General features: G+C 47.3%; 1 protein-coding gene across 5 annotated transcripts in view; it reads left to right on the top strand.

The window, feature by feature from the left end:
- The first annotated feature begins 575 nt into the window (after positions 1–575).
- RGS8 (regulator of G protein signaling 8) overlaps positions 576–18,894 on the top strand; it is a 44,260-nt gene continuing 25,941 nt past the window's right edge. Inside the window, exons 1-4 of one of the 5 annotated variants that reach the window (XM_032393032.1) lie at positions 13,500–13,540; positions 13,882–13,955; positions 15,884–16,012; positions 18,775–18,876. In XM_032393032.1, coding sequence (XP_032248923.1) covers positions 15,987–16,012; positions 18,775–18,876 — 128 coding nt within the window. In that variant the 5' untranslated portion in view covers positions 13,500–13,540; positions 13,882–13,955; positions 15,884–15,986. Of the gene's footprint in view, positions 892–13,499; positions 13,541–13,761; positions 13,956–15,883; positions 16,013–18,774; positions 18,877–18,894 lie in introns of those variants that run through there. The other 4 variants (XM_032393029.1, XM_032393028.1, XM_032393031.1 and 1 more) reach the window with 4 other exon arrangements.

Below are 18,894 nucleotides of genomic sequence, written 5' to 3'. Positions count from 1 at the left end.
TTGGGCAGATGATGGAGGGGACACTCAGACTTGCCTGCAGGGTAGAGTGACATATGACACCAAATATTTCATGCATTATACTCTTTCATGCCAATTCTTTTTCTTTTCTTTGAGAAAGTTGGAGCTGTGCTTGATCTAAAGTGTCTAGCCATTCCAAATTCCTAAGGCAGGGTGGGCTTGTTGCTTGGTTATGGAACGGGGGGGGGGGGGGGCGCGGCGGGAGCGGGGACAGAGACAACCTTGAAGGCAGACCAGGCATATGATGCTTCAGTCTTTCCTCCACAACACCTCATAAAGTGATGCTTCCAACCTGGTCTGTTTTTGAGCCAAAGCAGGTGATCCTCTCTCCCCCGTTCCAGTTACCCCACTTCACCTCCTTCCCCTCTGTGCAAGCCGGGGCTCTCCTCCCTACCCACCTCCTGGCTCTGCCACCCTCTCTGCTCTCTGTCTCTCCCTGAATTCTCCGGAGCAGCCGGCCCCTCAGTGACGAGCTGTCAGCGGGAGAGCCACACAGGCAGTGCCATCCTGCTGGAGTCTTGAGTCTTGGGTCCTCCCCCGACTCTGCGACTCTGCCTCTGCGTGGCAGCACGCATCATCTGTCAGAGTGCCCCTCTCCCTCCCTTCGCTTCCCCACCCCCTTCCCTTGCCGCTCACTCTTTCCCTGTTCATGAGATGCAAAGCCCCAGCGAGCAGAGCCAGCGGGAGCGGGGAGCGAGCGGCACTTTGCAGCAGCTGTGCTAGGGGCGCTAAGGTGAGGTGGGCCGTCCTCCGCCACCTTCTCCCATGTACCAGGAGGTGGCTGACTCTGTCACTCAGGGCCTCACCGAGCCATGCCCAGCTGGGGCCGGGGCCAGCCACACCTTCCCCGCTGCACTGCCCACTGCCAGACAGGTAAGAGAGAGCAGCTCCTTCCAGCAGGGCCTGGATGGGTCCCTGGACTGGCCATCCCCAGCCACAAGTCTTGTGAGAAGGGCAGGGCACCTCAGGGCAGAAAAGGCACTATCCTCTTGTCGTCCTCCTTCATTCTCTAACAGAGCTCTGCAGAGGGGGGCAAGCCTGTCACCCCTGCCAGGAGCAAGAGTGCTGGACGGTGCCCGTTCTTCCCACTTAGTGGGCCCTTAGCTGCAAAGGTTCTTTTTTTGTTCTCCTTTCTCCTCAGTCCTAACTCCCCATGTCCCCTGAAACCTGTTTCCTGGCCCCCCTTGAGAGATGCGGTTTCTTCACTCAGAGCCCTGCGGGAGCTCTGAAAATATCATAGGTTTGATATCTGCACTGTGACACCGTCTCTTTTCTGCTGCTGTTTCAAGTGGGTCACCTGCACAGCCGTCTGGCTGCCCACAGCATCTGTTTTGTTTTGTCAGCGTGCAGGTCTCCAGCGTTGCTGGTGACTAACGCTGGTGACACATTTCGATGCAGAAGGACTCACCATCCCAATGAGTCGGAGGGAGATTAAAATACATGGGAGGTCACCAGTTTCTTCTGTGTTCCGTGCCCCCCCCCCGGCTTTATGGAGGTAGAATTGACGAATAAAATTGTGATATGTTTAAAGTGTACAATGTGACAATCTGATACACAGATACATTGTGAAAGGCTCCCCCCCCCAATCAAGTTAACATCCATTGGCAGGTTGCTGATTTCTTTTTTTTAATTAAAAATTTTTTTATTATTATATATAACACTGAAATAACATCATAGTTAAAATTTTGCTCACCTTCTGGATTGTTTTTCTTAGATGTATTCTTAAAACTAGACTCGCTGGGGCAAGGGTTTTTTTTTTTTTTAACTGAGATATAATTGACATATAACATTATATTAGTGTCAGGTATTCACTATAATGATTTGATATACGTACATATTGCAAAGCGATCACCACAATAAATGTAGTTAACATCCATCACCACACGTAGCTACCAATTTTTTTTTTTTTAACAGGTCACCAATTGCTAAGCAATGAGTTGAGGGCACAGTTGCCACTTATAGGAGGTAATGAGTCCCTGGCATCAGCTGAATGGGTCCTTCTGAGGGCTGTCTCAGTAGTGACTTTTGGGAGGCGTAGAGGAGAGTGGCTTTTCTCTTTCTGTGTTAGAGCCATTCACTCTCAATCCATTGTTTCACACACATACTGAAAATCTGGTTTTCAGGTCCTTGTAAGTCCTGATCTTGGGGTTTCAACCTAGTGACATAAGGAAAGCCTACCACAGCCTGCAACTTGGGTTATCTTTGGATTATTTGTTCCTACAGATTTGGAAAACTTTAGGGTTTTTTTGGAAGATGGAGGGGGTGCTGGAAAGTGGGGCAGCAAGATAGCTGTTATCATGAGAGTCTATACATGTTTGGGGAAATCTCAAAGCTGTAAATGTGCAATGTGGTATTTATGATGCTATGGATGGCTGTTATTATTTTGGGAATGATAGCCGCATGAGCACTCAATCAATCCAGTAAACTAGTTTTTATTAACCGTTCGCTCTCTGCTCAATCCTCAGAGTAGATTTCTTGGAGAAGGTCGATAGGACTAGGGTGAGCAGGGATTGGCGTCTCTAGTGCCCCGTAGCCCCCCAGGGCCGGGCATCGGTGAGCTGCCCCTAGGGACCCGGTCCGACAGGCACTTTTTTCCTTTAATTTCACCCACTGCCTAACACACAAAGAATCTGAAAACTTTCTCATAATCGTTGTCTAGTTGAATTAAATAGATAGCCATTTCACAAATGCCAGGTACTCCCAGGGGATTGAGTGAGAGTGTGGATGGATGGCTGAACAAAACCCATTATACTTCCATTAAAAAAAAAAAAAATCCTGCAAACGCAGATCTCAGTGATGAGTATGCAGCAGCAACCGAGTCTGTTGTAATGTGTGTAGAGTAGAGAAAACCCTGGGGGTCCTGGGTTCAAGTGTCCCTAGGGCCATTAGTGGAATTATCCTGGGCCCTTCACTCAGGGCTACTGAACAGCTTTGCTTTTGTGGTCTGTAAAATGGGCACAGGAACAAGCACCCAGCTTACCTCCAGAGGTGTTTGTGAGATAAACTAAAAGGAATAATGGTAGCTGCCAATGATCACAGTGTACCAGACAGCGTGGCTAGGTATTTTCCCTATGTTATGCTGTTTCATCTTCTCAATTTCCCGGAACAAACTGAGGCTCGTGGAGGCTAAGGAACTTGATCAGATTTGGCCAGAGAAGTGAAAGCAATTTGGAGGTTGTGATTGTGCCATATAAACGTGAGTTTTGTTGTATGTAATGACTTTATGTCTTAGCATTTTTGTGCTGCCTATCCGATCCCAGGCTCTCTGTTTTGTGCTTTTTAATTTCCTCTTTGTCCAAACACCTCCATCTCCAGAGATGCTAGAACTGCTCCTTGCTCCCATCTGTGCCTCAGGGATCAGGATATTTTTCACTGTCCAGGCAGCGTCAGCCTTCTCATCAGGGCCTTTATTAGTGTGCTGTGTATGGAATTTCCAAACGGCTTTTGAATTTTTCAACCAAAAGTCCTAGAAGGAAGAAGGCCTCAGAAAAGCCAAATGGCTTAAGGTAGATTCCTACCTTCCTACCAGGCCTTGTCTCGCCCGCCAGGAAAAGTGTCAGAATTTGCTCAGCATCTTTGTGCATCAGAGCGCACCCACACAGCTCTGGCCCCTCCCCCTGCCCCCAGTACAGACATTAATGTGCACCCCGCACAGGCACAAAAGCGAGTCACCTCCTTTCCCTGAGGGCTCTGTGCAGGGAGGAGCAGATCCCAGCAGGAGAGCTGTCCCTGGAGGTGGCCCGGACTCCGCTCCACTATTTCCTACCACTAAACCGCTGCGCTGGAGCCGGAGCCCATCCCCGGTCTGATGGCCGTGGGGTTTCCTTTTCGTGTGACTCTAAGTGGCTGGCCAGAATGGAGCTGGGAGGACATAAAAGCCATGGGCTGAAGTCATTGAAAATGGAAGATTAGCAAGAGCTTGTTTTATATTCAGAGGAGAGGAGAGGGCCGAAGCTGCTTTCTGCCCACAGCTGTAGACCCTGATGGCAAGTGGTAAAGCTTTTGTCACTGTCTAAGGAGGGGAAGAGATTGATAGCCAGCACCCTGGCACTGTGAGATAGGAGAGAGCCACATTGCAATCGTGGCAGCCCCTTGTGCTGATATTGCAGCCCCAGGGCTTTGAAAACTAGGTCCTGCTGCTTCTGTCTCTCTGGCCTGCTGCCCCTTCCTCTGCAGCTTCCACCCCTGCCCCCATTTGGTGTTGGGTCCCTGCTTTCTATGACTCCAATGCTGTCAATGTGACTTCATGGAGACTGAATAATGCACAATCCATGTTTGCTTATCTATCTCACTGAATTCTTACAATAAAACAGGAGGTTGGCATGGCCTTAGGAATTCTGATTTCATAGATTAGAAAGCAAGGCCTTCAGTCAAGATGACCCAGCCATGAATGGGCAGAGTTGGAACTTGAACCCTCGTCACTAGACATTGGAGCCTGTGCCATTTCTATGACTTTAAGCTGTCTCTCCCTGCCAGCATCCTGCTCTAAACATGGTTTCACTCACCTGTCTGCTGGCTGGTTCAGTTAGGTTCAACAAACATTTATGGAGCATCTTCTTGGTTCTACGCACTGTGCTCAATGTTGGAGATATAGAGATGAAAAATACGGCTTTCACATATGCAACGTGCATAGGTAATGTACTATGCCTGGTACGTTGCTTGGCACATAGGAGATACCTAAATATTAGTTGAATAAGTGGATGAATGAATGAATGAATGAATGAAAACACTTTCCTACTCTTGATGGCCTTAAGAGTCCAGTTAGGAGAAGAGACTTGCAGGCACCTAATCACAGCACGTTCTGATGTAGAGAAGCATGTCTGGATCACAGAGACCAAAGACACTGAGGACAAGAACCGGGGACCACGGAGCAGAACATGGAGCAGAGCAGTACTAGTAAGGATGGAGAGGAGGGGACAGATGTGAAAATTGCAAGGAGATTTAATCAGTATGATTTGGTAATTGGCTGACTATAGGAGATGAGAGAAAAGGAGTCTTGTCTAATTACTTCCCTGTTTCCGGCTTGAGTTACTCAGTGGATGGTGGTGTCAGAAACTGAGACCAGGAATTCCAGAGGAAGAAGATTTGTATGTGTGTGTGAGGTGACATGGGGGATGGGGGTGGGGGGTAGAATGGGTCAGAAAAAGAAGGGACTAGGATGCGCTCAAGTTTTAGATGTGTTTGTATTTGTTGTGTCTGTGGGATACCTGAGGGGTATGTTCAGCAATCCATGGGCCATAAAAATCTATATAATTGGAAGAGGGACCGGAATTAGTGGAAAATATTCAGAAATGGTCAGTATACCCGATGTAGTTGGGACTATGGGCAAGGATGAGATTGCTCAAGGAGCATTTAAGGAGAAAAGTGCAGGAAACCAAGGCTAGAGCGTAGGAGAATGTCAGCATTATAAGGTAGGCAGAGGAAGAGCCAGCAAAGGAGACCAACAGGAAGGCCAGTTAGGGAGCGTGTAAGGCTGAGGAGGTCAAGGGGGTGGAGGTACCTGAACTGAATGGTCACCATGGCAAGTGCAGCTAAGAGGTCCATTGGACCGCTGAGCCTCACAATATAGAGGTTGCTCGTCCAGCGAAATGGTAGGGATGGAGGCCAAAATTGTAAAGGTCTGATGAAGGGATAGGAAGGAGGGAAACAGGAAATGTTTTCAGGTAGTTTGCTGACAAAAGGAGGCCCCCCCCCCCCCCCCGCCAGGGAGAATTTTTTTTTTTAAATGAAAGTATTTTTATTTGTAAGTGTAGAATAACATGGGAGAAGGACAGAGTAAAAATAAAGGGTTGATAAAGCTGGGCAGGTGGGAAGGAGGGGCCCAAGGCAAGAGGAGGAAGGATTTACCTTCAGTAGACACATCTGTGAGTGGTGGGTAGGACGTAAGCTTGTGTGTAAATGCGGATAGACTTGGAGGGGAGGAGACAGGGAAAGAGGCTGAGATATTTCATACTTGAGGCCGTGATTATCTTGGTGAAACAGGAGATCCGGCTGGGGATGTGTGAAGGATTGTGCTTGTTGCCCTCTCTTTCCCTATACTGTGGCTTTCTGCCCTTCAGCTGCTGGCCACTGGACTAGCTCACACTAGTTCGTAAAAACCAAGTTTACTGTTTAAGTCTCTGGTTGCAATAGGAATGGAGAAGTTTTGGGGAGGTAAGTGAACAGATCATCATTTGTATCTTCATCTGAGGTTGACTTATCGCCCTAGATTCTGGATGTGTGGGTGGGCAGCTCAGCAGTGGGAAGATAGGATGTAGTGGGATTCCACCCCTAGAGCTCTGGGCTGGAGTTCTGGCCATGCTTTAAGAAATGTGACCTTGGGGGGTGCCTGGGTGGCTCAGTTGGTTAGGCTTCTGCCTTCGGCTCATGTCATGATACTGGGATCGAGCCCTGCATCAGGCTCCCTGCTCGAGGAGCCTGCTTCTTCCCCTCTTCCCTGCTCATGCTCTCTCTTGCTATCTCTGTCTCTCTCTCAAATAAATAAGTAAAATCTTAAAAAAAAAAAAAAAGTGTGATTTCTCGGGCAAATTCTTTAAAATTTAATTTCTGTAGGTGATATCTAAGAGTCATACCCATTCTAAATCTCTACGAATTTTGGCACCTGCTCCCTAGAAGTCAAATAAAAGGCTTTTCTGAAAATGGATTTATTCATGGGGAAGAAAACTTATAATACAGGAAATCAATTCCCATTCAAATGGCCTCTTTCTATATTTCAGTTTCCTTGCACTAAAAGTTTTCACTTTGTCGGCTCATTTTCCTGAAGCACATATTGTCAGTGGTCATACCGTTTATAACATTTTTATGCACAATTTCAAATATACACAACTCAAGAGAATAGAACAATGAGCACCTGTGTACTACCTCCCGCTTCCCACCCTAGATGATTTTGAAGCAATTTCCAGATAGCATATCATTTCAACTCTAAATATGTCAGAATGTATCTCTAACTAATAAGTTGCTTAAAAAAATAACCTCAACATCAATACCACACTAATATCAATACCTAATCAGTGCTCAAATTTCCCCAAATTGTCTCCTGATTTTTTTTATGGTTTTAAATTTGAATCAGGATCCAAAATCTCACATACTGCATTTGGTTGATGTGTTTCTTTAAATATATAGATATATATCTAACACTGGTGACCACTGCCAGAGGGACAGTCCTGTAATTCCTGTAATTCTATGACGTCTCCTGATTTTGTGTCATTTTGCCCCATGTTGGTGTACCATTTAATTTTAGGAAGCCTAAGGAACAATTTCAGTTTAGACTCCAAAGTCTCTGAAGTTTAATTTTAAAATTCCTTCTAGACACACTTAAAAGGAGAGGTATAAAGATAGTAAAGAGAGAAGAGAGGTAGAAAAAAGAAAAGGCTGCTGTGAGTAGCAAGGAGACAAATGAAAGCTCGAGAGGAACAAAAGAGAATGAAAAAGGTAACAGACACATGTCACCTCCTCTCCGCCTAGACTCCTAGACGTTTGAAAATCCTCACAAATGTGTTTCATTTTTGTGTCACCTCCGTTAGCAGGTAGTAAACATGCATCTTTAAATAATAACATTGTATTTATTTAGTGCCTTTTCCGGAGCAGTTTATCAAATAGCTGAGCAGATGTCATCCAAGTAATCCTCTATGTGAAGTAAGGAAGGAGTAGGAATTCTAATTCCCATTTTACAGATGACGAAGCAGATGAGATAGCTAATATTACTGGCTCACACTAAACACTCATTTGCCATTTGCTAAGCGTTGCGCGAATCCCTCAGTTAATATGTATAACAATCCTTTAACAAGCCTACGACATTGGTACTGTGATCTTCTTACCTGCGATGAAAATGACTCAAGGAGAGTAATATGCCTATAGTTACAGATCTGGAAGATTACAGAGTGGGGATTGAAACTCAGGCTGCTCCAACCCACTCTTCTTTTTTCCAGGTCAGTCTACTTCCCACTAAATCAGCAATCTCTCTCTCTCTCTTTTTTAAAAAAAAATTTGCATATACTTGCTTGTTGGCAGAATTCCATTTAAAAGGAAGCTCAGAGCATCACCAAGCATAACACAGATTTTCCTCGACTTAGGATGGGGTTATGTCCCGATGAACTCATTGTAAGTTGAAAATGTCATAAGTTGAAAATGCATTTAATACACCTAACCTACCAAACATCATAGCTCAGCCTAGGCTACCTGAAACATGCTCAGAACACTGACATTAGCTACTGTTGGGTAAAATCATCTAACATAAAAGCCTATTTTAAAATAAAGTGTTGCATATCTCATGTAACTTATTGAGTCCTGCCCTGAAAGTGGAAAACAGCATGGTTGTAAGTGTACAGGGTGGTTGTAAGCATATCAGTGGTTGACTCTGGTGATCACGTGACTGACGGAGCTGTGGCTGCTGCCACAGAGCCGTATCAGGACAGAACACCCTGATATCCCACATATCACCAGCCTGGGAAAAAGGGCAAAATGCAAAACTCAAAGTGTGGTTTCCACTTAATGCGTATCACTTTCTCACTGTGGTAAAATCAGACAATCATAAGGGAACCATCATAGGTGGAACCATCGTAAGTTGGCAACCGTCTGTGGTAGGGTAATACAGTGGACTAGAATTTGCAAGGCATTTTCATTCCCACAGACTTTTTCATTTCTTTCCTACAACCATTCTGAAAAATAGACAGGACAGGTAATTTGGGTTTTACAGAAGAAGGAATTGAAATTCAACGCTCTTCATTATGTTAGGGATCACATAGCTAACTAGTTAAGGTAGTTAGTGTCACAGAGCTAGTTAATGACAGAATTAGGACCAGAGGTCCTTTCTTCCCATTCCAGATCCTGTGCTTGTTCGGTTCTCTTTGCAAACCTCATGGGCTGACACCTTTGACTGCTGACTTCTTTCCACAACCCTTCTGATGTTTCTTGTGAGAAGTTGAGCAGGCTTATTACAAATTAAATATCCGGATGCTTGAACTGATGAGCAGGAAATGAGGCTGTTAATACTCAGAGGAATGAAATAGAGATGTATTTTTTTTTTTTTTAGTAGAATTTTGGGCCGAGTGGCCTCTTTCTGTCCTTCCTTTCCCTGTGTCCTTCCAGTCTCCATGGAAACCCCAAATCAATGCAGCATATGTTGATTCATGTTTCTGCTGTTACTAGGAAGCTACAAAGTGGAAATTGCTTTTAAAAGATTTGTGGAAGAGCTCTAGCATGCTGACCAGAATTCAAATCTAATATCTGAATGACTGTTTTATGGAAAGCTTTTAATATGGTACTGTCTTAGGTGGTATGTTGATTAAATAAACACACAGCGGGCGTTTGGCGATAAACCTGCACCTCTACTAACATGGCTTTTAAAAATATTATATTGCAGACTTTAATTCCCTTTATCTTCAATTTAATTACATTTTTGTGGCCTGTGTGACAATGCCAGGTGCTCCTTTTCCTCTTGATTAATTCCACCCTGCCCTGACTGGGCTGTGGGGAACAATAGTTTGCAAATGCCTTAGGTACTCATGCTGCTGCCCCTGAGAGTCATTAGCATTAGACCGATTTCAGACTTGACCCGGAGACTGCAGAAGTCTAAAGTGCTTCCGCCATAAGGAATCCTCGGTGATTTTTCAGATTTTTTTCAGGAACTCAAAATCAAATGCAGCTGACATTTATTAAACACCTGCTTCATATGAGGCAATGAGAATTGATAGCAAGGGGAATAAGTCATAGAGTCTGTCTTTGTGGGACACGTAGTCATTTGGGAGGATCAGAAAACATAAATCACAAGGATAAACTACAGACTACGGTTACGGGCTGTCAGAGAGTCACACAGCAATGTGGTGGTGGTGTTAGGATGGAAGGATTCCTTCTGATTGAGGCCGTTCTGAAAAGCTTTGGAAAGGGGAATTTTTATCTTCCAGGTATTAGGTTTAGAGAAGCAACTGGGAATTAAGAGGTAGATCCGGGAGCAAGGGTGGGGAACATTCTGGACAGAGGGGGCAGCGGAGGAATCAGGCCTGTGTGTGTGCATGTGTGTATGCACAACGGGATATAAGCCTGGATAGGTAAATGGGACCAAATTGTTAGAATGTCAGGCAGGACAAATCGCTACCATGAAGCCCATCAAAAATTACTATACAGACCATTTATGGTACCTGTTCAGTGGGTAACTCTGGTAGTAGTGTAGCATGCCAGGAGGTTTATGGGGAATGGGGGAGGCAATGACATGGGGGCAGGAAGCTCAGTTACTTAGGACACCGTGGAAGAGGCATACGCTGTGGTGGGTGCCCAATAACCTCTGAATGGCAGTGTCAATGGATGGGGTGGATAAAGTTGAGAAATATTTCAGAAATATAATGAGAAGTTTTAAAAATCAATTCAACAAGGCAAAAGAGAAAAAGAAGCCAGAGATACCTATACTTATTACCTCGAGGGGCTAGGACAGAGTCATTTCATTAGCAAGCATAGGGAGCCCGGCAGGAAGGGAGGATTTTTAGGCAAAGGTGGTTGTTTCTGACACAGTTGCATCTGCAGAGTCTGAGAGGGATGGAGTTGTCTAGCTGTCCTCTGGAAAAGCCAGTCTGGAGCTCATGAGAGGCAGGACTGAGCACCAATGCCGGAGAGACGCAGCGGCCCAGGCCTGGGAAGGTTGGGTTTCCCAGGAGGAGCAAACCGAAAATGGGAAGAGCTGAGAGGTGCAGGGCAGGCTGAGAAGGCAGAGCACAGCTTGTAATGCCTGTTTTCCTGGGAAAAACCACATGTCGCCGCCAGCGGAAACGTGCCGTGCCCAGTCTCCAGCCAGAAACTCAGAAGCAGTAACCAGAAAGGAATCCAGAGCTCTCTATTCCTGGGCCAGGGCTATGAGCCCTGGGACACAGAGTCCAAGTAGGTGAGTGCCTTTCTCACTAGTACTCCAGCCTGCTTGCCTTTGCCTGTCTCTCTCCTTCAGGAAAGGAGACCATGCCAGAATGCTTACCCCTCGGTTCTGCTTAATTCTCGCCGCCAGCCCCGCCCCCCCCCCCAACAGCCCCTGGAATTCCTTATGCACCTGCCTCTACAGAAAGGAAGATTTAACATAGAGGCCTTCCCTGAGAGGGGGCCTGTACTAGGTCTGTGCTTCTCAAACTAGGGTGCTGTGTGGTTACGCTTTGGTGTTCAGGAATGTTTTGCTTTAAAAAAAAGTTTTAATTTTTTCTTTTTACTCCTGCTAGATGCATGTCCACACACTCTTATCCCTCTGCTCTTTATATTCCTGCTCTTTCTTAAAATGTTATTAATAATTATATCTTTCCTTAAACGTTTGGGTTGGCTTATTGACTTCCTAGGACTATATTCTCCAAAGGCTAATTGAAGATTCTGATGCCTAGTTAATATTAGTCAGCCCCCACCAGAGACTTGGGCCCTTCCGCAGCCCTGCCCTATCTCCTCAGTGCCTTTAAATCCTGGATGCCAGATGGGGCAGCATGAGACTCGGAGGGGGCCTTTATTTCACTATTTTAGCACTGAACGAGGAGTCCCGTGATGATACCACCTTTGTGTTACAGCAAGGGGCAGAGCAAGGGTTGAGAACAGGAAGCTTGGTATCAGGCACCAGCTCTGCCACTTGTAACTGATTTATCTCTGTTTCTCCATCTGTAAAATGGGGATGATAAAGATGTCAGCCTTTTAAGTTTGTTACGAGAGTTACCAGTAGCGCAATGTTTAGCCCAGTACCTGGCACATACCGAGGGCTTGTTGGACAATGGCTGTGTGCATGGAATCTGGGAGGCTCCATCTTACCGTATAACCTAATCTTGGATTAGGGAAGTGCTTATCACTGGGCTTTTATTCCCAGTTTATCTGTGGACCTGTTTGGTATGGGGCAGTGTATCAAGAATATGTCCAGAAGCAAAGGATTCTCTTTATGCTTCAATTCTAAACCCTGGCTAGCACTGGCGTTCAAGACAGGGAAACATTTCTTTTGCATCTCATTTCATAACACTAAGTTCCCTTTACCTAACAGAGGCACACTGTGGACATTTTGCAAGAGAGACAATGAGTCACTGTGGAGGCAGCATCAGACTTTTTATTTCATCCTCTCGTCAGGCAACGTGGGGTTGCGGCAGACTCATGTCACTGGGAGAATACAGGTTATGCCACCAATAGATCTGCCAGGAATTCTGGGTCCCGGCATGACGTGGTGGGAAGAGCTCTGCTATAAGAGTTCTAAGAAAACAAGTCTGGTCCTTGAGTTGCCTCAGTTTTCTCATCTGTAACTCAGGGATAATAATACTCTCTCTGGCTATGGAATAGGGTTGTTGAGTCACAATACATGAACATGCTTTCTACATTATAGAAGGTTAAACAAATGCAATCTAATATTTTTAGTATCAAGCCATCACTTTCCATAGAGTTTTCTGCTGCCTCCAGCAAATGCCGCCTTCCGAGTGTCCAAAATGACTTATGGTAAAGGTTAGGTGCATTTGGAGCTAGTTCCTGAGTGGGAGCAGGAGACTGGAGTGAAATGGGGAGAAGGGAAGCTTTGTCCCAGGGCAGTGGTTTGCAAACTTTAGCATGCATCAGAATCACCTGGGAGGCTGGGCTCCATCCCCTGAGTAGGATTCTATAGGTCTGGGGGTGGGGCCTGAGAGTTTGCATTTCTAACACATTCCCAGGTGATGCTGACGTTGCAGGTCCAAGGACCATACTCAGAGAACTACTGTACTAGGGCAAGAGGAAGAGACAGTTCTCCTTCTGGAGCTGAAACAGGCAGTGTGAAGATCTATATGGGTAAGGTCGTTTGGAAGAAAAAATTGCAGAAGACAGAAAAATTAGGGATAATGTGCCGATTGGGCAGAACAAAGGGAAAAGTCTCACTCCATAACAAATGCAAACGGGAAAGTCGCTAGGTGATGGATGAGGGAGAGAGGTGAATTTCCACTGTAGGAAAAACCAGGAGCACAGAGTTGGAAATCTACATGTTTTGAGGAGGCAGAGGAGGTGGAAATTTCTCATTAAGAAGTGAGGAGTGGTGTGTTTGGTGCTGGGGGGGTGGGAGTAGAGACAGACTGGGGGAGAAATGCCTCTGTCGAGTAAGGGGGACAGCTGAGATGTGGCGGAGGGGGTAATTTCAGGGCTGTGTGGTTTGGCTTGGTAGTGAAGCACAATAGAAATTGGGAGAAAGGGGGTGGAATTTAGATGTGTGACCTGCCCCGTAGCTTTCTTGCTCTCTGCATTTATCACATCACATCACACCCAGCAAGACAGCCCCCCTCCTCCTGGCTCATTAGGAGATTTGATTCGGCTTGGCTCCTGCTGTCAGCAGCTGTCTGGGGCAAGATCTTTATGCTCCCTGCTCCCTGAGCAGCAACCAGCCTTCAGCCAGCAGCAGAGCTCATTAGAAGAGGGCCCCCTGGACACTTGGTTTTCAGCTCATTGGTGGCTGGAAAGAGTTAATACCTACGGCTTCGCTGCCCCCTGCCCAGCCTCTGGGTGCAGAGGGAGGCAGCTTTGGGCTGTGGGGACTTCTCCCGGAGCTGCAGCCAGAGCAGCAAGGAAGCAGGTTAGTGAAGAGGAAGGTACGGGAGGAGTGCCAGGCGAGCTCTGCTCAGGGGCACCTCCTGCATCCTGCCAATGAGGATGGGTGTGCAGACTGTGCCCGGGAGCTGAGCCGCCGCCCGCTGGGTGTAGGCTGCTTCAGTATTTACTGGATGTGACAAGCAGAGAGAAGAGCTTTCAGCGGGGCCGCTTGCTGCCCGGCTCAAGTGGTGGGGAGGTGTGTTGTGCATGCATGCGTGTGTATATGTGTGTGTGCACGCACGAGTGTGCCTGTGCATTCATGCACACATGTTCTTCACCCACCAAGGATCTGACTGCTAAAAGAAAGATCTACTCTTTCCCCAGAACTCCTTAACCCGCAGCCTCTCTGACCACCCAGTTGGCAAAGACCCGCAGGCCATGAGGACTGGTCAAAGACAGTGAGTATTGCTTTTGCTTTTCTCTTTCCTCTTCAAGGTACCCATGTGGGCTGATTGCATTATCCATATTTAATTAACCTGCCTCTCCATGCATATTGATTGCTTTCTCCCCGCTGAGACTCTTAGTTTCTCTTCCCCTCTTTAAAAATCGTTGCTCTTTGCTTTTAACCTTTGTTTTTTTTTTTTCCTTGAGTTCCCTCTTTCCATTATGTCCCATCCTGTCTGCCCCAGAGTCACCTGTCACTTGATGTCCACCTAACAGGGCATATTGCCATGGGCCTTCCGGGGCCCTGGGGACCCCAAACTCTGTCCCCCGGAAGTCAAGGGCCAGATGGAATTAGAGCCCCAAGGTCCTGGGATGAATGAGGAAGCAGGGGCCAGGATCTCCTGCAGATTCTGATTGAATTGAAGTCAAGGCTAAGTGAAGGGAGGGTGGAAGGTCTGGGGGGCAGTGGTGGGCAGTGCTGGATTTGGGAGGGAGAGAGGCAGGCATGGAAGCAGTCCCGGCAAGCCAGGGTGAGCTAGCAGTGGGAACGGGAAGAGCGACAAGGCAGTGACTGCAGGCCTGGTAATACCTGCCCCAAATGACCTTGCCTGCTCTGTCTGTGGGGGAGTCATCCCTGGTTCTGTTCAGCACCAGCGTAATGAAGGCCCCTGGCACCACGGGCTTCCCCTCCTCCGGGCGGTAGACCATAAGCAAGAGAAAATGAGGCATAGGTGCCCCAAACAGTGATTTCTCGCAGCTGGAAGAGAACCTTAAAGCTGGGAAGGGCTTCGATTTCCTGACTCCTGGGCAGGCAGGTAGATGCACCATTAGGACAAAGATTAAGGAATTGTTCCTACTGTTAGGGAACACAGTCTAAGCCCAGTCTCCTGGAGGATGAGCTTTGATACAAAGTCTAGCTATTTTTTTTTTTTTTTAGTTTTAACAAAGCAATCTTTTAATTTTATGAATTTTGGTATTATTAGAGAAGGTGTTTTTTAAAAAAAGTATTTGTGAAATATTCCGTGTAATACCAAAATAATTTAAACAGAGTAGATCCAGTAGGGGCCTTATCTATCTAAATTAGGTTTCTTTTAAAATGGATTCTATGTTTGGTGTCAGGGTTCCCCAGGGAAGCCCTTTACGGATAGGCTGCTCTCTTCACGTGATTCTTCCTATCATTTCTGTGGGAACAAAGGGTTTGAAGCACTGAGAAGGGGACCCTCAGGAGAGAGAGATGATCAGTCAACAAGCCCTCAACCTCAGTATCCCCTTTCCAGACTTTCTCCCCGCTTCAGGTCTGGAATGGGCCAGTCCCAGGTTGAGGAAGGTCGGGAGGCCTCCATCTGGGCAAGAGAGAGTGGCTTGCATATTCATTTCTTCAGTTTGTGCCTGCGATCCTGCAAAGGAGCAGGCCTGTGCAGGGACAGGGGCCTGACAAGTCTCCCTTGGAGTTACTCCACCCTTCCCCCGCACACACCCTCCCAAAGCTCCAGGACTCCAGGACGGGTTCCCTGAGAGGCAGGCCGGAATCAGAAGAGCAGCCAATCAAGGAATTCTGGAGCAAGTGCTGACCCCCCCTTCCCCCCCATCCCTGGCTGGCTGGTCACTTGGGCCCCACTGCAATAAGACAAAGAGAGCAGTAATTTTTGGCTTGCCAGGCCCAAGCCTTCCTCCCCTGGGGCAATGTGCCCCACTTCACTGTCATGGCCAGTGTTTGGGGACATAGGAGCTCCTGACCAACAGGCAGCAATGCGAATACAGCCAGCAATTTGTCCCGGGTCATCCTTAGCTGGTCACCCTTCGTCAGGACAAGCAGGCATTTGTGGGGAAGGGGCTGTGTGGGGGGAGGCCCTCTGTCAGAGGAAAGCCATCCAAGAGGATTTGTAGCACAGTCAGATAAGAGAGGGCTGCTCCCCTCTTACAGCAGATTCTTTGATTTTAGGTGAGAGGACGTGAAAGGGTAAATCCCTGTGCCCCGCAGTCCTATCTCCCGCCCTGACGTCCCTGCACACCGGCCAGAGGGTTAACCGTAAGCGTGTGCCTGTATGGCCGCTTTACTGATGCCACGCAGGTAATGATGCTCACCTGTCTCCCCGCCCCTGCCCTTCCCCCTCTCTGCCCCTTCCCACCCCCCTGCTGTGTGAGCCTGCCCCGGCCTTCGACTCCCATGGGTGGTCCGTCCCCTCAGGCCATTGGTGTGGACGGTGCTCTCCTTTCTGGGGTGCTTCTTGCAAAGTCGTGGCCTTGCAAGCAGGACCTACCTCAGTGCCAAACCCTCCCATTGACTGGCGGGACTCATGGGGTGGGACTGTGCATGAGCTTGCATCGAACCATTTAGGGACCTCTATACGGTCCTGGCACAGGAAAGAAAGATAAGGGCAAGCTTACTTCTTTTTACTTTTGTTTCCTCCTTCCCTCCCTCCCTCCCGCCTTCCTCCTTCTTCCCTCCCTCCCTCCCTCCCTCCCTCCCTCCTTCCTCCTTCTTCCCTCCCTCCCTCCCTTCCTCCTCCCTCTTTCCCCTCCCTCCCTCTTTCCCCTCCCTCCCTCTTTCCCCTCCCTCCCTCCTTCCCTCCCTCTTTCCTCCTTCTTCCCTCCCTCCCTCCCTTCCTCCTCCTTCCTTCCCCTCCCTCCCTCCTTCCCTCCCTCCCTCCTTCCTTCCTTTTTAAGTAACTTTAACCTTTGACTCTCACTTCTGCTTCCATTATTTCAAACCTAACTAACAAGGTTATAATTCAGATCTCAGCTAGACCAGATGGAAAATCAAAACCATTGGGCCCCAAAGAATATTTTGTGGAAGATTTTTGCAAACTATTGGGGAGAACCACTGTTGTCTCGGTAACGACTATACCCTTTACATCTAAAGGGTTTAGCCCCTGCTAAACGTTGTTAGATGGCTTGTGTGGATTTGCCATTTTTTTGAAGTCCTCTTAATTGCTCTTGGGGGCATCGACCTGACTATTCTGTGATTGATGATCCTGGGGCACCGAGGAGTGAACTGACTCACTGGAAGTTGGGTTTTGGCCTTGGTGCAGCCCAAGCAAGACCTTTACTTGAATTCACGGAATGTGGTGACTCTAAGGCCCTTAATCAGTTGCTCATGTGGCCTGGGGCAGAGCACCCTGTGATTTATAAGAGTGAGTGGACATAGGATGCTCACCATTGCAGGAGAGAGAATAGCTATCGCCAATGTTTCAAAACGCCACAAAATTGATGGCTTCATCATGCGCCTGGCAGAGATAAGAGGTGGGAGCACAGGACGTGCAGGCCCAGTTTTCTGCAGGAGAGGGGATATATCTGGGAACTTGGATGTTCCAGCTTTAAAAGGCTCTTGGAGATGGGCTGTGGAATACAAATGTTGTCCATCCTTGCCAAATATAATACCATCCCACTAGATTTGTTGGATAAGATTTCTGTGAATAACTAGCTTGGGTCAGGGATGGATGCCCATTTGGAGTGAAAGGAAGAGATTGAATTGGACGGCCTCTAGCGTCTCTGCCCAGGCCCGGGATTCACAAATCAGGGGAAGGGAAAGCCAGGCTAGAAGGACTTCCTTTCCACGTGGAGAATAACATCTCTGGGACTATTTCTGTGGCACATTGTTACCAGCGTGCACGTGGCAGTGCCCTTTTATAAGTCACTCTTTGGTCCTGATTGAATTACAGCCAACCCTTCCCACTTCCCTTTGCTCTCCATGTGAGGAGCTGCCATGGGTTAAAGGTCAGGGGTCAGTAAACTTACCTGTCAGGGGCCAGAGAGTAAATATTTTGAGTTCTATGGGCCATACAGTCTGTGTTGCAACCACCCAACTCGGCCCTGGTGCTCGAAAGCAGCTTTAGGCAATATGTAAATAATGGGTGTTGTTGTGTTCCAATAAAACTTTATTTACACAAACAGGCATCTCTCAGGGACACAGTTTGCTGATCTGTGGTTAAAGGTAAAAAGGGGCTAATGTTGGACGTCGGAGAGAGACATTAGTGTAATTCCTCATCGGACCTTCCATAACAGATAACATGTAAATGTCTGGTCCTTAGGAAAATAAAAAATATGAGAATTTTAAACATACGTGCTAAAGTTTTAAACAGGTTGATTGAGAGAAGCCAAAATACAAATAGGAATATGAGAGCTTAGTTAAGTAACTAAAAGAATGGAGAAAGGGGCCCTGGTTCTTAGCTGCTGATTGTACCAGCTGCTCTGGCCCTCACCTGCAGGTGTTGGTCCTGGCTGGTCCGTAGCCGTTCATGAATCTGTATCCCCAGGTTTGGGAGATGAGTGGGGAGCACCTGAGTCAGAATTAATTTGCCTGGAAGCTTCATTTGTGCTTGGAGGTTCTGTGATACGCACCCCAGTATTATGCAAGCAACCCTCTACTCTCCGTGCGTGCGTGCGTGCGTGTGGCTACCTCTTCTGGGGCTTTGCAATTAGGAGCTGTGGCTGTCTTGCCCTCCTGATGGGAGAGCAAAATGTGGATTGTTATTTTGTCTTCACTGTATTTCCTTTCCCTACAGAGAATCTTAATTTAGAAATTCTTCCAAGATAATGACCTTCATTGACTTACTATCAACTTGCATGTTAGCTTTGAAAGAGCATTAAGCCTCTAGGGGTAGGGTACTTATTACTATGCCAGGAGTCAAGTTAGGGAGTGAGTATATATATCCCTTGATCTTCTAGGTATTTCTCCTCTTGTTCATGAAATCTTTAGGGACCCCCTGGGGAAGGATGGGGGGTCAGGGGAGGCAGTGCGGGCTCCTGCAGCAGAGTTCCGGGGGCCCTTTATAGAGCTGACAGCTATGATCATGACAGTTCCCCGTCCTTCTGCCCCTGTGCTTGTTGCAGGAACAAAGGGATGAGGACCCGCCTGGGATGCCTGTCTCACAAGTCAGACTCGTGTAGCGATTTCACAGCTATTCTTCCCGACAAACCCAACCGTGCTCTAAAGTGAGTAGTTTGGCCACA

The sequence above is a fragment of the Phoca vitulina genome, unplaced genomic scaffold (assembly GCF_004348235.1).
Source record: "Phoca vitulina isolate PV1807 unplaced genomic scaffold, GSC_HSeal_1.0 scaffold71, whole genome shotgun sequence".
In the NCBI taxonomy this organism is placed as follows: Eukaryota; Metazoa; Chordata; class Mammalia; order Carnivora; family Phocidae; genus Phoca; species Phoca vitulina.
The sequence above is the reverse complement of the archived record's forward strand: the minus strand, read 5'-3'. Positions and strand labels throughout refer to the sequence as shown.